The following is a 17,071-nucleotide window of genomic DNA, read 5'->3' on the forward strand; positions in this document are numbered from 1 at the left end:
AGAAGCCATATCTTTTAATTTAGTATTTTCCCTATGCAATTAGATTAAATTAGAAAACTTTATTAATCCCCAGTGGAGAAACCCATTTACCACCAGAAGCCACTGGTACAGACAACAATGTACACAGTACACTGACAGTACACAACAAATACTAATGCATAATGCAACAAATAAATGAAGGCAGTTCTGACATAATGAACTTCTAGATGTGGTCTCAGCTGTTGCTGCTGCTGGAGCAAAAGTCCTTCTGAATTGCTCACTGAATGAGCTTCTAAGTCTGTATGAAAAACACAGTGTAATGGATGGCTTTTAAATTACAAATCTGGTTTTAGTTAGACCCTTATTCTCTTTGCTAAAGTGACCTCAAGTTAGTGGAGTGAGGCCAGTCACTGCAGCCAGCCTTTCTGATAATCTTATTGATCCTGTTTGTGTCATCTGCAGTGATGCTGCCTCCCCAGCAGAGCGCAGCATAGAAGAGGACACTAGTCAAGATACCCTGATAAACATGTAGAAACCCTCTGCTAATGTCAGAGGATGTAAGAATAAAGAATGAAAAAGAATAACCTCAACTGAGCTCTGTTCAATAAAACATCAGTTTTATCTGGACAATTTCTGTCTGCTGATCCTTTATTACCACTGAGAGGACCTCCTCCCTCTTTTTGGAAACCAATTACTAGCTCTTTGGTCTTCCTAGCATTTCATTTCAAAGAAATTGCATCACAGCAGCTGACAAATGATACAACCTCTCTTTTGCAGGACAGGTCATTGCCTTGGTTCAGTAGACTGACCAGGGGAGTGTCACCCCAAAACGTTTGGATGTTAAGACACTTGCCTATTGCTATCGTCAGCAGTATAGAGCGTTAATAAGAAGGGGGATAAAATAATGCTGCTACTTCTGCTAAAAAAAAGACCTATACTTCCTCCACCACTGAATGAGTATTCCTCTTTGTACACTCTGAACAGAAATTAACTGCAGTCATCTTTGCGGTCTAAAACTATCTGATATTAATGAGACAGGCAAAGTAAAAGGTATGAAAGTTGTTTATTTGTAACACCTGAACAGTTAAAATGCAATAACCGTACAAATTCAACACTGATGACCATGTACCCCCGACTTTAAATCTGCATCATATGCACTGTCAACCAGAAACCAACCTAAAACATACAAACTTTAATAGTCCATGCACTCACAAAGAAATACTGACTCGCAATCCAAATTATTTTGGCTGTCAGCCCTGAAAATGTTTCACAATTTAGAACAAAAATAAGACACTATTGTATGTTCCATTTGATTCTTTTACATGCGAACAGCTCATGCTTTATTTTAATCATATGTTGGCAGCAATACCCCAATAAAGGCTGATTGGCAAGTAACATTTTCCTCATGGCCATTTTTATCTTAAAGCCTGAAAAGGAATGTTACGAAAAAACATAAAAATGTTGGATTCATAAAAACACGAGAGTATATCATGATGACCTGAAGCTTCTGATATGTACAAAATCACCGTTATGAAGCATGTGACAGTAAATTAAATGCACTCTTATTTAAATTCAATACTCTTATTTTAACATTGAATGAAATGACTACCTGTGATGTCGAAGAGGTTACTCATAGTGACAAAACTGCAGGGAATTACCACCAACTCTGCAGCGCTACAGAACTTTAACGCCTCTTTTGGCAGACGCACAAACTCAGACACAAGTTGGTGAAGACAGTGAAGCTGCTGAAGAGCCAGAGATTTTCCTCAGGAGCTGATGGACCAGACCACCAAACCAGAGGAGTTACAGGCGAGTGAATATTGAAGACCACTCCAAATGAATGATAAAGTTTCCCTTTGCCCTTTTCACAACTGCAGTAAAACAAAGTATGACGTGTTCTTCCTCCCTCATACCAAACTTCCAGCTTTACAGCTCTGTCAGAGGGAGCAGCGGGAGGTCAGAGGTGGTGGCAGGACAGACACAGCTATTTTAGGAGACCTGATATTCAACACTCAATCATAGGACCCTCAATAGTCGATCTCCAAGACTGTTTTCAAGCTTTTATGTACCTTTGAGAATAGTCTTAGCTGTGAAGAGTCAGCGCTGATCTATGGTGTGATGCTTCCCAAAAGGTCAGGGGTTAGGTAGCCGTCTGGTGTCGGCACGGTTTTCGGGATTATCAGCTGGGGAGCAGGCGTCGAGTTTGGTGTAAGTAAGAGGCTGTTCTGCATGTCAACACCTTCGACCACGGTGTAGACAGGTGCAGGGGAAAGAGGGGACACGGGGATGGGATCTGATTCGTGGTAAGGGGAGTCTCCTCCTGTCTGGCAGGGTTCACTCATGTCTCCTGAGGACGATCTTGGGCTCATTTTTCCTGCATTGAGCTCTGAGGTGTAACCTCCGTGTTCTGGATTCACCACCAGGAGCTGAAACTCTTTCTTTTCTTTCTCTTTCTCCGCCATCTTCTCTTTCTCTGTGTCTTTGCTAGTGGGTTTCTCCACCTCAGTCTGCTCTTCCGACAGCAGCACCTTGCCTGATGACCTCACCTCACTCACCTTGGTGTACATTGCCTCTCTGCCTGGCGCTACAAAAAAAGGCTCCCCAGCTGTGGGGCTCTGGGCCGGGGAGTTTGGCTCGCAGGGTGTCAGGCACGCAGGTTCCCTACTGTGGATTTGACTGGGGATGAGAGAAATGAAAGGGGATGGTTCAGGGTCGCTGGGGAGATCTGGGTCGCAGCAGCTGGCCCGGCCCGAGTCGTCGTCTCTGAAGCCAATGGACAGGGGGGAGCAGTTAGAAGACAAAGAGCGCTCCATGAGGCAATCCGTGTCCAGGTCTGTGAGTCTGTCGCTCTGCTCCTCGATGTCCAGGTCGATGAATTCCACCCAGGGGTCATTGTTGTACAGCTCCAGCCTCAGATCAGGGGGGCCGCCCAAGATGGATGTCAACTCCCTCAGCTTCCCTTTCTGTGAGGTAAAGAAAATACAGTTGATAGACTCAATCAACATTGCTCTCATCAAGTTATTGTTATGAACAGGGAACTAAAAGGAGGTCAGACGGATGAAGAAACACGAGCAGTCCAATGATCAGATGGTTATACACAAGCCTGCAGGTTATTCAAACCTTTTTATAAGTGAAAATGTTCTTCCTGGTTCAACTTTGACCTATTACAATAACCACACACTTAAGGTGAGCTCATTTTACGAATTAAATGGTTTAGATAGATGCAATAAACTGTTGGCTTGTGTAAAATCTGCCTGACCTTATCCTAGCAACTGGTTTGATGAGCACAGTTCTTTCACTGTTGACAGATACAATGGCCAAAACTATGAAAACAAGACTCTTGTTGCAATCAACCAGAATTTCCCCTCAAGGGTAAGTTCATCCAATGAACAATAAAACGTATTTTCTCATTTACTCATATAAAAACACAAAGACGTAAACACAAGAACACATGTGAGCACCCACGTGCCCTCACAGACACACACCAATGTCTTACAAACCTTCACCAATGCCCAAGAGAAACAGACAACAGATACAGGCAATAAGTATCCCCGAAACCTTTTTGAGTTCGTGAGATTTCGGCTCCTTCTCCAATACAGTGGACTCAAACTGAATTGAGTTAGTCTTGCTCAAATTCTCACTTCAAGATCAGCACTGACTTGCACCAGCTATAAGTAAATTTCAAACACAGTCTACATTGAATGTCATTTTTAACTTATGCTGGACTTTAGGCACCAATAACATTGCATATTAATATTGTCTGTGTCACATTGGCAAGTAGATACATAGGGTTAGATAACTTTCTAATTTACAACTACGAATTTAGAACAGTTGGCCAGTGTAGGCTGTCGTTATGTGTCCGTTACAGCGTTACAGTTTCATCTGCTCAATAATTGGGTACCATTACATTACCCGATGTTGACAGTTTCACCAGCTGATGTCACAGTTTGTTGTCGCACTAGCTGTAGGTCAAGGTTGTATAGTTCTCACTTAATCATAATGCGTTGTCCTACTTCATGTATCTTTCTGTTGTTGTTTGCTGATTAACGCAATTTGGGCCTTTGGATAGAATAGAGCTTTTTACTGATTGGCCACAGGAAGTAAAAACGTAATTTTCTGCAGCAATATTTTGGTTGGTATGGACTTTATGCCATAACAGCAAAGATGAACCTTATGTCCCCATGGTGCAACAAATCATTGACACAGCTTTACGATCAAACATACTAGTTTCAACGTATCATTTACAACCTATGTAACATTAGGAACTTCTCTCAGGATAACACACAGACCTCACTGTGGTGCAGGGATGGATACAAGTAGTGGATTAACTAATTACGTCTACACTCTTTGACCTTTTTTTTCTCTATTTGATCTTTTACCTTAATGGGTTATTTGCACAAGTGAAAAACAAGTGTGTCTCACAGCCAATATGGCATTCAACAATGCTGTATAAGCCTGACAATATCCTGTTCTGAAAAATTACATTTGAAGAGTGTTGACTTTGGTTGTTATTTCTGGCTTACGTTCTGCTAACTTGCTCTATGTCTTTTGCCCGTTGCCAGGCAGCCAACTCTGCATGGGTATATATGCAATATCTATTTTATTATCCGCATGGCTAACTTTGTGTTGCATGGCTTGTGTGTGAGTGCACATGACCATAGTGCTTACATGTGACTGTATCTTTTAACATTTTATTAAGACCCACATAATGACTATTGTCTTTGCCAAAAGACTGCAGTTGAAAATTAGCCAGCTGGCTAACACTGGCACATTTACAGAAATGTTGATTAATGTGCATTGTCCTTACAAATAAAATAAATGAAAATAAATTAAATGAAACTTGGCCATTGCATATTGACATCAGATATTGTTGAGTGGAAAGAGTGTCATTATGAGCTGTTTGTAGCCTTATTGTTGCTAGGCTAGCAAGTTTCTTTAAGCCCATTTTCAGTGAGATCTTTTAGAATAAGTGAGCCCTGAAAGTCGAAGGAGTTGTGTGAAGTAATATTATCCTTTAAGTTAAAAAGGTGGGAATGATGACAAAATCTAAAAAGACTGAGGGCCGAATTCACAAAAGGATTGCGTGGCTTTTGCGGCTGCTAAACCGGTAAAAATGACAGATACCGTCTAATTTACAAAGCACGCGCAGAGGGTGAAATGCTCCACTAACTGCGCTGCCAAGCAGATTGCGTCTCGGTGCTCCAGTGTTATTTGCACGTATTTAAATGAGGTAATATGCATATATTTGGCGCAAAAATTGCCCCTTTCTATGCAAATGAGCCTCATTGATAAACAACGTCTAATTCACTAACACCAGCGCTAATAGCCACACGCAGTTTGAGTGAAGTAAATAACGTCTTTAGAAAGCTGGTGCAAACTGGGCGCTCCTCTGTGGAAGCCTCTCGCCCAGACTTTCCAGTGATCGTGGCAGCAGTGATCGTCTGTTAAATCAGTCGGTTGGTCTAATCCACAGCCTCAACCCATCCGACACTGTTAGACTGACTCACCAGCAGACATCACTACATGAGGGTATACAGTATTCAGTACTTTGCCAAACAAAATCTGCCATTGTTCTGCCACGGTGTTCTTGGCGCAAAGCCAGCATTTATACTTTGCCATGTGGCTAACTGCAGTCAGGGGCAAATCAGGGGCAAACTGCACTCAGCTGCCAAACTTTGTGGGCATGTTTGCGCTGGTATATCATTAGCGCAATATCCTTTGTGAATAGGACGTTAAGACGGAGCAAACTGCGGGTGCAAGTGAAGTGCAATTCAAGGTGCTATCAGCGGCCGCAGTTCATTCTTTGTGAATTCGGCCCTCAGAGTGTTAAAAACCTTAAAAATCTCAGTTAAAAGCTCCGCTGGGAAAGTTTTCTATGGGCCTTGATACATTTAAGGCCCTGACACACCAGGTCAACGGTTGACCATCAGTCAAAGGGCCATTGGCGAGCGTTTGCCACCCTCGCCTGTGTGGTGTGTCCCACACTGTTGCCCCCCACTGGCTTTTTTTTTGGGCCATTCAGCATGTTGAATCAGCGCCGGTAAAGCTATAGTCAAGAGGGAGTGAGACCAAAACCAACTTGTTACATGAGGTAAGCATATTCTGTTAGCTATTGAGCTCTTTAGCAGTTTCCTGATGGTTTTTATTATTGCTCACTAGCGCACTGTAAATATGCTTTGCTCTTTCATCATTGGATTGTGTCGATAATGTGCTAACTGTATGACTAGCGTCAAGACGGTCTCCTGGTTTTCCTTTTTGTATGTCGATCACAGATGACGACTGTCTGCTGGTATGGAGAGTTATGTTTGGCATGTTCAAGTGCAACTTTTTGTCCGAGACACTGCGACGTGAGGCGACACGGCGTGGGCCTTCTAGTTCTCTGACGTTGGTTTGGTGTGTCTGGTCCTTTAGATGAAGATTCACTTCAATACAGAGTGTGCTAGGACAAGTCATGGTCAAGCATAATAACATGTAAATGAATACCTTGAGTAGTTCAGGGTCAATCCCTCTGATTTTAGGTCCAGGAACAGGAGGCAAAAGAATCACCATCAACCTTGGGTATAGAAAAAAATGAAACCGACATTAACACATGAATAGCAATAGCAAACAAAACACGCTTGACTTCAGATCTCAGTATTAACAGCAGATAATTAGCAGATGTATAGAATGTCTCACATTTAAACATTTTTGAATGACATCACTGATAACACAGACACAGAGTCAGTTTTTCAAGGTCATGCAGCCCACACTGTGCTGATCACTGAGCAGCATTCTGTACGTCCTCGTTTCTCAGTGATTTTCAAAACCTACACAGAAATCCTGATGTTGCGAAGAACTTACTTTTCCTGCTGCGATATGATGACTAACATCAAGATGGTTACAAGACACAAGGCACCGAAGATGAGCAAGGCCACCACTGGGAATCTCGACACTGGGGAAAGAAATGCACACAGATTAACACTACATACTGAATATATTACTCCATAATGAAAATGTATGTTAAGGTTTTATGTGTACAAATGTACAAGCACCGGACTTTGAAGCCAATTTTACATAATGGCCAAACTGTGGATGTACAACTTCTGGGTATGTCACGCCATTGACTTACATTGGGAACGTGACATCTGTAAATCAGTGGATACATTTTTTTGGGCATCACAACACCCGTGAAATGACTCGTTTCAGCTATTGGGATTTGATCCATTTGGTCTGATAACATTTTGAAAGTCTAGAAGAGCTGCACGATCAAATCATTTTATCCCCATTCAAGGTAGCAGAGCGCTTAAACTTGATATAGCCTACTCGGCTGGTGGAAGTCTCTAGTGCACTTGCTTTATGGGCCCATGGATGAGGATCCAGGTCACTTGAAATCCAGGAAGTCAAACTTTTCTGGCTTCTTATGCCACTGACCAGCTTTTATAGGAGGGAACAGAGCCCAACCTCTAATGCTGTATCCAGCTCTCTTTATACATCCAAATATCTACATTACTGATGGCGTCCCAGTCAGCCTCAACTGTACAAATGTTAGCATGCTAATATGCTAAACCGAAATGAACACATTAAACATTATATATGCAAAATAGCAGCATGTTAGCATAGTGATGTTAGCATTTAGCACAAAGCACAGCTGTAACTACTGCCCTCCAAAGCAGCTAGGATGGCTGTAGCCTTTCAGTCTTGTTACATTTGAAATGTTGATTATATTAAAGCTACAGAAATACAATGCTGCTCTTGTCTGAAATAAACAAAGCTTTTGAAAGCAAGATGTTTAATGCATTAAAAAGCTTTCTTTTATGGCTGCCATCTTTTGTTTGCGTAGAGAAATGGAGGTACACCTTGGAAAATGGACGAACTTTACGGTTTGCCGAGGGAAACATGTTTTGTAGTAGCAGGACAGGAGTGTGCAATATGAACTCTTTAATATTTAAGCATTATTTAGGCATAAAAGGACTCCCACATGGCTACTGATGCATTCTGATCACAGCGTTAAGAAGCTCTAACAGGTAATGACTGGAATATCATTTCTTTTTCATGTATTGATTCTGACACTCAGCAGAAGCAGGGGGGAGCTATTAGACGAACTGTAAGCAGGAATATTGAGACGACTATTCACTGTGACAAGGACACTCGGCTGCAGCCTCTACAGATATAATGTATATTGAAAAACCCTTCTAACAGCATGTGTAACAGCTCTGTCCACCCAGCCTATAAACATGGCAGTGAGTGTTTACCTTTCGATGGAACGTGCACAAACACAGAGTCGCTGAACTCTCCGAACTCTTTCCCACCGAACATTTTGCACCGGACCCGAACCTCGTGATTGACGTTAGTTTGAAGCCCAAAAATGGAGCAATGTGTGCTCGTCACAAGGTCGAGCTGTGGTGAAGAAAACAAGGTTCAAATGTCAGACGCAGTGCTGCAGCATCACATCTCCTCTAAGACACATTCGTGCTTCCTTTGACGATAAAAAGTTGGCCGTAATTAGCTTAAAAGACACCCACCGCTTCCCATAGGTCAGAGTTGACTTCTCGGTACTGGACCTCGTACTGCAGCCTCATCCATCCCATCCCCACATCTGCCGACTGAGGTGGCTTCCAGTTCACAATGATGTCATAGCGAGTGCCGGTCAAACTCACATTCAGCAGCGTCCAGTTCACACCAAATGGAGGATCTGGTTGCACTGCAGGCCAGAAAATAATAGTTTTATCATCTTCTTTTATACCACATGGACAAAAGGAAGTGAACACCTTAACACTACATCCGAATGTGATTGCTGAACATGTCTTTCCAACCACCTCCTCCTCAAACTGTTGTTGCAAACCACAAAGGCACACCATTGTCTAAAATATCATTGCCACAATGTTTTGACAATGTACAAATAGCTAAGACTCATAAGATAAGTTTGAAGGTGTAGATATCTGTTTAGGCTCTTCCAACAGGTTGTGGAACAGAAGCTAAATCTGGGAATTGGAGGAGAACATTGGTACTTTTCCAGGTTGCAAATAAAAAAACTTAAAAAAAACTTAAAAGTGGAAACGAAGTGGAATACGGGAAAACCTGACATTGGTTTTGGTCCAGTTTTTATCAACTTTCTCTTATCTAGATCATAACAGAGGGCCGTTAAACTCACCAATGTCTTGAACGTTGAAGCTGTTCTCATCATAGAGGATGGCTTGATCCCTCGAGCTGAGCTGGACAAGGTAAGGCGTCCAGATGGATGTGTGGTTCTCATTGAAAAAGCACTCATTGGGCCTGTCGGTGCTGTAGTGAGGACACTCGCTCCACTCTTTGGGAGGAGCATGAGGTGATCTGCAAGACAGGAAAGACAGCATGAATGAGAGGAAGGAGGTGACAGGAAGCACCCTGATTCAGAAAATCTACTCAAAGCATATTCTAAATATTTATGATGGAAAAAATCAACGTCATTATAGCTGTAGATCCTGACAGGATATACAGAGTATAATCTTTCAGTTATTCTAAAACCAGTAGTGCAGATTACAGTGCTAAGTTTGCCTTGAGGGTGATGCTAAAGGAATGTTTGGGGGGTCGTTCAGATTAAAAGTATTTTTCCTCTGGGGAGCATGAACGTGCTCTGTAGGTTTCATGCCAATCTGCAAATTAGATTATTAAATATCTAGTGAATAAAGTTGACATTTGGGCCTGAAGGCAGTGGTAAAGAAAAGTTTATGAGCAGGGCTGCACTCCTGATTGAATACTGACTCAGAAAGTCCTGATTCGATTCAGTTCAATTCAGTTCTTGAGGATTAAACCAGTGGTTCCCAACTGGTCCCGTCAAAGGGTCTAGATTTCTCCTTAGTCGTTCGTTCAAGGTCCACGCAGTTTAATGTAATTCACATCATACCTGCGTTCGGCCATGTCGCCGAGCTAGTTTGCTGTCTCTGTCAAGTAGCTGTCCGTTAGTCATTCAACCTTCAGCAGGAAATGGCACTTCGAAATACTCATGATACAGGTTGATGGTCTACCTGCTGGGCATTGCTGCCTGACGCACCTCCGCCGGTGCCTTTTATGCAAGTGTCACTAACACCTGTGGGCCTATGCGGGTCATCAGCTGGGGACCACCGCTCATTAATGTTTTGCTCCTTTAACCCCAGTACATCTCCTGGTGACGGAGCAATGGCAGGGATCTCTCCCTACCACCCCCTGCTGATGCCCTAGGTGTTGTCCGGCCCCCAACTCCTACACTTCCTCCTTAACCACAGCCAGAAACTGCCTTTTTCCGCCTCCCCAGCCAGTTCTTTATTGGCTTTCTGATGCCCCACTCCTGTGCATCCCATGTTGCGGAGTAGGCGAGCAGCTGAGGAACCAACGAAGCCCCTACACCCCACTTCGATGGGGCACGTGACGGCTTTCCAGCCCGCCTCCCTGCAGTCCGCCGACAGGTCTGCGTACTTGGATCGCTTCCGCTCATGGGCAGCCTCCAGACCCTCCTCCCACGGGACAGTGAGCTCGACCAGCAGGACCGTCTTGCGAGCTTCTGACCACAGGACCAGGTCTTGCCGGAGCGATGCTTCTACAATCTCCCTTGGGAACTGGAGCTGTTTCCCAAGGAAATGGCACTTCGAAATAAAAGCTATGCGCCAGAAATTCACTGTACTTCAAAATAAAGTGTGATTTTTCCAAACAAGTCACTTGTAAGAATGACCCACAACCCACTTTTGGACCGCGACCCATCAGTTGGGAACCACTGGATTAAACAAGTATATCGAATAAACTCCAATATTACATCTCAGAATTTATTCGGGGCACTTCAATGTAACATTTTAGTTTTCTTCTGCATAAAAAAATATTGTAAATAACCTTCCCTGTTTCGGGACTAATCACTTTGGTAAAATGTTAATTAAGGGTTGTGTTCACATTTATTCTAATGACTTATACTTGATTTATTGAAAAAGTTACAGGCCTAATACCCAGTTGAGCTAAAGTTTGTTAATAACAATATCGCCCAGCTTTCTTGTAAAATTTCCAAGAATTTCCTAAATATTTTACCATATATTTGTGTGTGTTTTATTGATGTTTTTATTGGAACTGGTGGATTTGGGGCTGAATATCAAACAGAGAAGGGGAGCCAGAAAAACCAACACAATTTCAAGGTTGTTTTCTTTCTGCTGACAATTGGAAAAATACAGACTAATACAATATAGGTGATACCAGGTTTATCCTTTAACCAGCATCTTTAGGAAATCTCGTGGCCTTTAGGTGCATTTTTTAAGTTCACAAACCCAAGTTTTTTAATGTTAAACTGTTTGATAACATAACATGATTACAGCCACAGATAAACTTAAATGTCACAGCTAAGTGTCAGCTTGAACTGGACTTTTGCCTTGTCAACACAGAGTGCTGGTGCAGGTGCGCCACATGCCTGATAAGGCTTAGACTCAACCATGTGCACATTTGAGCTGTAAAAGCAGCGACCACGCTTGACCTTTAAAATGTGGGTGACAAGGGATTTTATGAAGCCGTTTACGACTCTAACCTGAATTCACTTAGATGCATTTTCTAACAACGGGCACTTGTTTCCCCTCTGTCCTTATCAGACACAAACAGACTTTACATGTATCAAGTTCTTTCTCTTTCCGTTTATTCCTAAGATGCTCTCTTTATCTGTGTCACACACACCACGTATTGCACTGAATTAGAGCTGCAACGATAAGTCAACAATTAAATTAATCACCAACTAATCTGATTATTGAATAATCAGGTTGAACAATTTTTTAGGAAAATCAGTAAAAATTCTCTAATTGTAGTTTCTTAAATCTGAATATTTTCTGGTTTCTTGACTCCTGTGAGACATTTAACGGAATATTTTTGGATTTTAGACAAAACAAGACATTTGAGGGCATCATCTTGGGCTTTGGATAACACAATTTTCTACATTTTATAGACCAACTAAACAACTAATCTATTAATGAAGAATATAATCGACAATCAAAATAACCATTAGTTGTAGCCCTACGTTGTATAGGATGCTAGGATTAAACAAAAATATATATTAGTAGGTTAAAAACAAAACTATATACTCCTGTGTATTACAATTTAAGGGTCCATGATGTGTTAACTGTGACTTGTTTATTGAGTTTGTTTCTTTTATTATGCACTTGTACTTATATTTGTTTGTATTTTATATTTGTTGACTTAAAAATTGGCATATAGCTATACCCTTGTATAATGCATCAGATTTCAAGTATTTAAATTTCTGTTAATCATATGTGGTCTCTGACAAATAAACTTGTACATTGCACATTTTTCATACATGTACATTTTATTAAATTCTCTTTTAAATTTTATTCTTAATTAGTTTTCTGCATTATTTTGAATTGTTATGATTCTTTGATGTCTTATAAAACATTTTTTCTAAATTCAATTTTTTTTTATCCTTTTTTTCATGCACTTTGTCTGTAATTATATGTACTCTGCTGAGTTGTATCCAAATAAAAACAAAAGACAATCTAAAAAAACAACAAAAAAACAAAACAAAACAAAAACCTCTTCTCATCCGTTTCCCTTTTGTTTATCTCTAACCTTGACTTGCCTAAACATACAGATAAAGCACACATATCTGTTACTAATCACGAAGTTTGTCCTATACTTTTTGTTGATGTAGAATAAGCGGAGAGCTCCCGGCTCGGAGAGGCTCTGGGAAGTGCCGACATTCCATCTGCAGCGGAAAGTCTCCATGTTGGCAGAGACGCAGCCAGTGAGGTGTGGGTGTGCATCGGGGAGGACTGTGGGGAACATAGACAGAGAGGAAATTAGAGATAAAAGGAAATGAATTACACATCTAATTATTTCTATTACTGCAAAGATCTTTTCAACTTTCTTTTCTTCGCTGCAACCATTGTGAGTCATCGGTGCCTTTGAGGGTGGGCTGTGCTGCACTTCAGGGACAGGAAAATATCTGTAACCTAAGTCTCTGAGCAGCCAAGCCACAGGGCGAACATCAGCACTTTCCTGGAAGTCATTTTACTGCTCTTCAAGGAAAAGCTGCAGCTGGAGAGTTTACTGCCACGGCTGTCGTGGAATGAGTTATTTGCTTTCTCTGTACTCTATGTACAGAAAGTACGACTTGGATCCTGTTTTACTCGCTGCATAAAGTCAAACCGTGTGTGCACGGAGCACGTTCCTACAACTCTCTTGCAGCAGACCTTAGCTGTGTCCTAATTCCTGCCTGCATAAAGTGTGTTCACACTGTCAGTGGGACACATTTAAGTATACTCAAAACAGTTAGTATATATACAAAAAAATACTCAGTTTTCAAGTGTGCTGTAGATGGACGATATCGTCTCCTACGGAAAGATTTAGGGGAAGAAGAATGTGTGGAATAGAAAAGCAAACACATTCTGCAGCTTTAATTAAGGTCATTTCTTTTTATAACTGTCCTTTGTAAATCTGTAAATCTCACACACGTGTGAGTTGTCGATGGTGATAACGTGTGTCAGCTTCGTCGAGTGTACCAAGTGCAGCACAATGCTGGTATACGACAGCAAAAAGACTGAGACCTCGACACTTAAGAGGCACATGACGAAGGCTCGCCATGGAAAGAAAGACGAGAGTCAGCCTTCAATGTCCATGTTCATATCCTCAAAAAAACATGTCAGGTTTAAACCAGGCTCGGGCTCGTAATTACAGTTAAAAGGGCGGGCCGGGCTCAGACAGAACATGCATGGGCTCGGGTGGGGTCAGGCTGGATTTTTTGGGCCCGATCTAAGCTCTACTCTGCATTAGGTTTCCCTCAAAACGTATTGTATTGTAACAATGCATACTGAGAATCTTCAATAACAGTATTGTCCCATCCCTTTTACTAGCCTAGTGTAGCTACACATTTTGACAAATAAAGGCCTGTCTCAATTAGAAGCCTGGTCTGGTTGCCAAGCAGTTTATTTTCATAGAAGTTCTTTGGATGTATAAAACCAGATTGTTGACTATCAGCTTAACGTTAGTTAGCTATTTAGATCGCACATACAAATATAAATGTTTAACCTTTTGTCAACAGAGATGCTACATATCGCTAGCTTGGTTGATTTCATTTGACTGACACCATGAGCACCAGAGAGGGCCGTAAGTCATTCGGATTTAGTGGCATGACGAAAAAACAAGTGGTGGCTCCCTTCCTCTGAAGCTGTCATATGTGTCCGTTCCCCGATAACCTGGTGAGTTATTTATATTCCTTTAGTCCATGACCAATCAAAAGAATCAAGTGTTTTTCGTAACAATGAATCCAAGTTATAAATATTGTTTTAACAGGGAAAAGTGGTGTCGTGTCAGTATGTCTTCGTGCTGGTACGAATAAACAATTTTATTGTATTCCTTGATCTTTGCTGAGCAAGAGTTTTGTGCAAAGAGAATTAAAGGCCTGTCCTATACAGACGCCTGTTGAGTTCAGTGATTTAAGCAATTATATGCCCTGGCTACTGACTGAAGTTTTGCGGTGTAAACATAATTTCTAGAGGACAGGGCTGCTTTTTTAGAGCATCTCAGTCCTCACAAGTGGATTGAGTTTGCTTAACAACCTTTCTGCATGACTCGCTACTGTAGCACCAGAAGTGAGGCAGATATATTTGTTTAATGTGGGTGAACTGTCCCTTTAAACAAAGAGCTGAGGGGGCCTTTTTCTATTCCCCTAAGTAAACACTGCTGGTTGTATTACCAGGAGGCTTTGTGATCAATGATTCTGGGGACAGCAGCAGCAGGCAGCTGACCACATCAACACGTCAGAGAAAAACAACACACGCGCCCCGCGCTGGCTGTGAGCCGAGACGTGTGAGGACAAGATGGGTCCTTCACAGCTGAGAGGCAGCGCTCGGAGCAGATGATGAATACCTCTGGCCCGCTTAGGGTGCTTCAGGGAAGGGGAGTTACAGGTTAAAAATAACCTGTTTACCAGATCCTCCTCGGAACTCTGCTTAGCTCAGGATTAGGGGAAAAATCAATTTGACACTCAGCTATGCAGAGCATTTAAATGGCTCATCATCATGATACATGGGGACATTCAGATGGTTTGTAGGTTGTGTCATATTGATTTACTATACATTTTTTTTGGGGGGGGGGGGTGTTCGAGTACTTACAAGTGCTCCTACTGTGCTAAGTACAATTTTGAGGTGCTAATAGTGGACGACCAGTCAGCGTATGCAGTAAGACGACAGAAATGATCTCACATCTCATTGTGCCATACACAGCGGTAGCTACTCCTGTAATATCTCTCAGGTGAGTGAGGGCAAGTCAAGGGGCAGGACTACATGGCTATCTTGGATTGACAGGACTGCATTAAAGTGATGCAATAGCTTCAGCATGAAAATGTATTGTTGACCTTGGGAGCAGAAGAACAGAATTATCTTCGCTCAAACGCCCACCACTTTAGAGTTATGAAATAATTTGACTGGTAATTCATTCAAAGGGTTTGTCAAAGACAGTATTCAGATCTGAGCTTTTTCTGTGAACGGATCTCAAATAACCTTGTTTCCAGAAAAGCAGCCCCCTTATTCTGCTAAATCACATTTCACAGGAACTTTTATTTGCAACCTTGTCTCCAACAAATGGCGTTTATATTTATATGAGTTATATAAGTACATTTCTAGGGAAAACGCCACAGCTGCCTGGATTGTGATACTTGGCAACGTTTTTTCTCGACTGATTGAAGAACCATGGGTATTTACTGCATGGCATACGTGGGTAGGTGGTGGTTGTGAATGGTGGGCGTGCAGAGTGCAGAGGTTCGCATCCTGAGTCCCACTTGAGGTTTGGGTCGAGCAACAAACAAAGCACTTAGACTCAGGGAAATATTGTGGTTTCAGTTCGGCAAGTAAACATCTCGTGGTTCAAGTCAGTGTTGACTTTTTCTGTATTAAACCATGACCTTGAGCTTTCCTTTACCTTAACCCAGTGCTGTGAGAATCTTAACAGAATGCTTTAATTGATACATGCAGACATTGTGGGGAAAACAATGGGCACTTTACTGATAAATCTAGTATTAACGGTAATGAATGTTTCTCATTATGTTGATAAAGAATGTAATCTGGGCAGCATTACCTCCCATTATGAACATAATTTTAAAGAAACAGACTTGTTCCATGAATATACTGTCATGTTGTGCAGATTTTACATTACATGCAAAACACATATTTAGCTTACAAGCATTTCTAGAGATCAGAATACCAAACGGTAAATAATAAGTCTGATAGATGAGGAAAAGTTGATCAGGTGAAGGATGAACCCAAGGTGATATGTAAACTCATCTTCATTGGTCGACTACAAACATGGCGTATCATCTGAAACATGGAAGTAGCTACATGCCCATTAGCCCACAGCGTCATTAACAGGCGGCTCGCTCAGTGTGTGACGTGCACTTGTAGATAAAATATAGGCCTATATTAATGAAGGTTCATTAGTACGGTTTTGTATTTCTCTGTAATGTAGCACAGTGTTAACAATGTTACTGATACTATTCTTTCTCACACCTTCAACTCAAACCATTGTGTTGCCCCGCCCAAAATATATCATTTAATGGATAAATTAATATCGTAAACATGCGGGCGACTAGTCGACTAATGGCCCTAAATGACGACTATTGGTTGACTAGGAAAATTCTTAGTTGGGAGCAGCCCTTATCATGTATGATTGTGACGTCAACTATTGGTTTGTGGACTCCAGTTTCGAAGCCTTGAATTTGGCATTTTGGACGTCCCCATCTTGGATTTTTGGAGCCAGAAGTGACCATATTTGGAAAAGAGGGTGGAGCTGTGAAGGCGCGAGGGGTGGATCTGACTGAGAACTCGAGGACACTACCAGCAGCCAGTCTGTCAGTTAAACCAGCTTTACCTTCATTATGCATAACTCTGAGCCTCAATAAAATGTGAATGAGTGATTTATATGAAATTCATCCTCCGTACAGTTGTCATGAAGGTGGAAATTAGCCTATCAGACCAAAGACATTTTTTATACCAGGCTGTAAATGTGTTTAATTGTGCTGTAAAGTAAAGTTGGGCATTTTAACATGGAGGTCTATGGGGATTGGCTCACATTTGGAGCCAGCCTCAAGTGGCCATTCGAGGAACTGCAGTTTTTGGCACCTCTGCGT

The 17,071-nt window shown here is 41.7% G+C and overlaps 1 protein-coding gene across 3 annotated transcripts in view; it reads right to left on the reverse strand.

The window, feature by feature from the left end:
* Positions 1–1,023: 1,023 nt before the first annotated feature.
* ghrb (growth hormone receptor b) overlaps positions 1,024–17,071 on the reverse strand; it is a 31,734-nt gene continuing 15,686 nt past the window's right edge. For all 3 annotated transcript variants that reach the window (XM_050052296.1, XM_050052295.1, XM_050052293.1), the window contains 7 exons: positions 12,587–12,722; positions 9,110–9,288; positions 8,481–8,659; positions 8,211–8,355; positions 6,820–6,910; positions 6,463–6,532; positions 1,024–2,942 (listed from right to left, as the gene is read on the reverse strand). In XM_050052296.1, coding sequence (XP_049908253.1) covers positions 2,088–2,942; positions 6,463–6,532; positions 6,820–6,910; positions 8,211–8,355; positions 8,481–8,659; positions 9,110–9,288; positions 12,587–12,675 — 1,608 coding nt within the window. In that variant the 5' untranslated portion in view covers positions 12,676–12,722 and the 3' untranslated portion in view covers positions 1,024–2,087. The remainder of the gene's footprint in view (positions 2,943–6,462; positions 6,533–6,819; positions 6,911–8,210; positions 8,356–8,480; positions 8,660–9,109; positions 9,289–12,586; positions 12,723–17,071) is intronic.

Source organism: Epinephelus moara, chromosome 9, assembly GCF_006386435.1.
Source record: "Epinephelus moara isolate mb chromosome 9, YSFRI_EMoa_1.0, whole genome shotgun sequence".
In the NCBI taxonomy this organism is placed as follows: Eukaryota; Metazoa; Chordata; class Actinopteri; order Perciformes; family Serranidae; genus Epinephelus; species Epinephelus moara.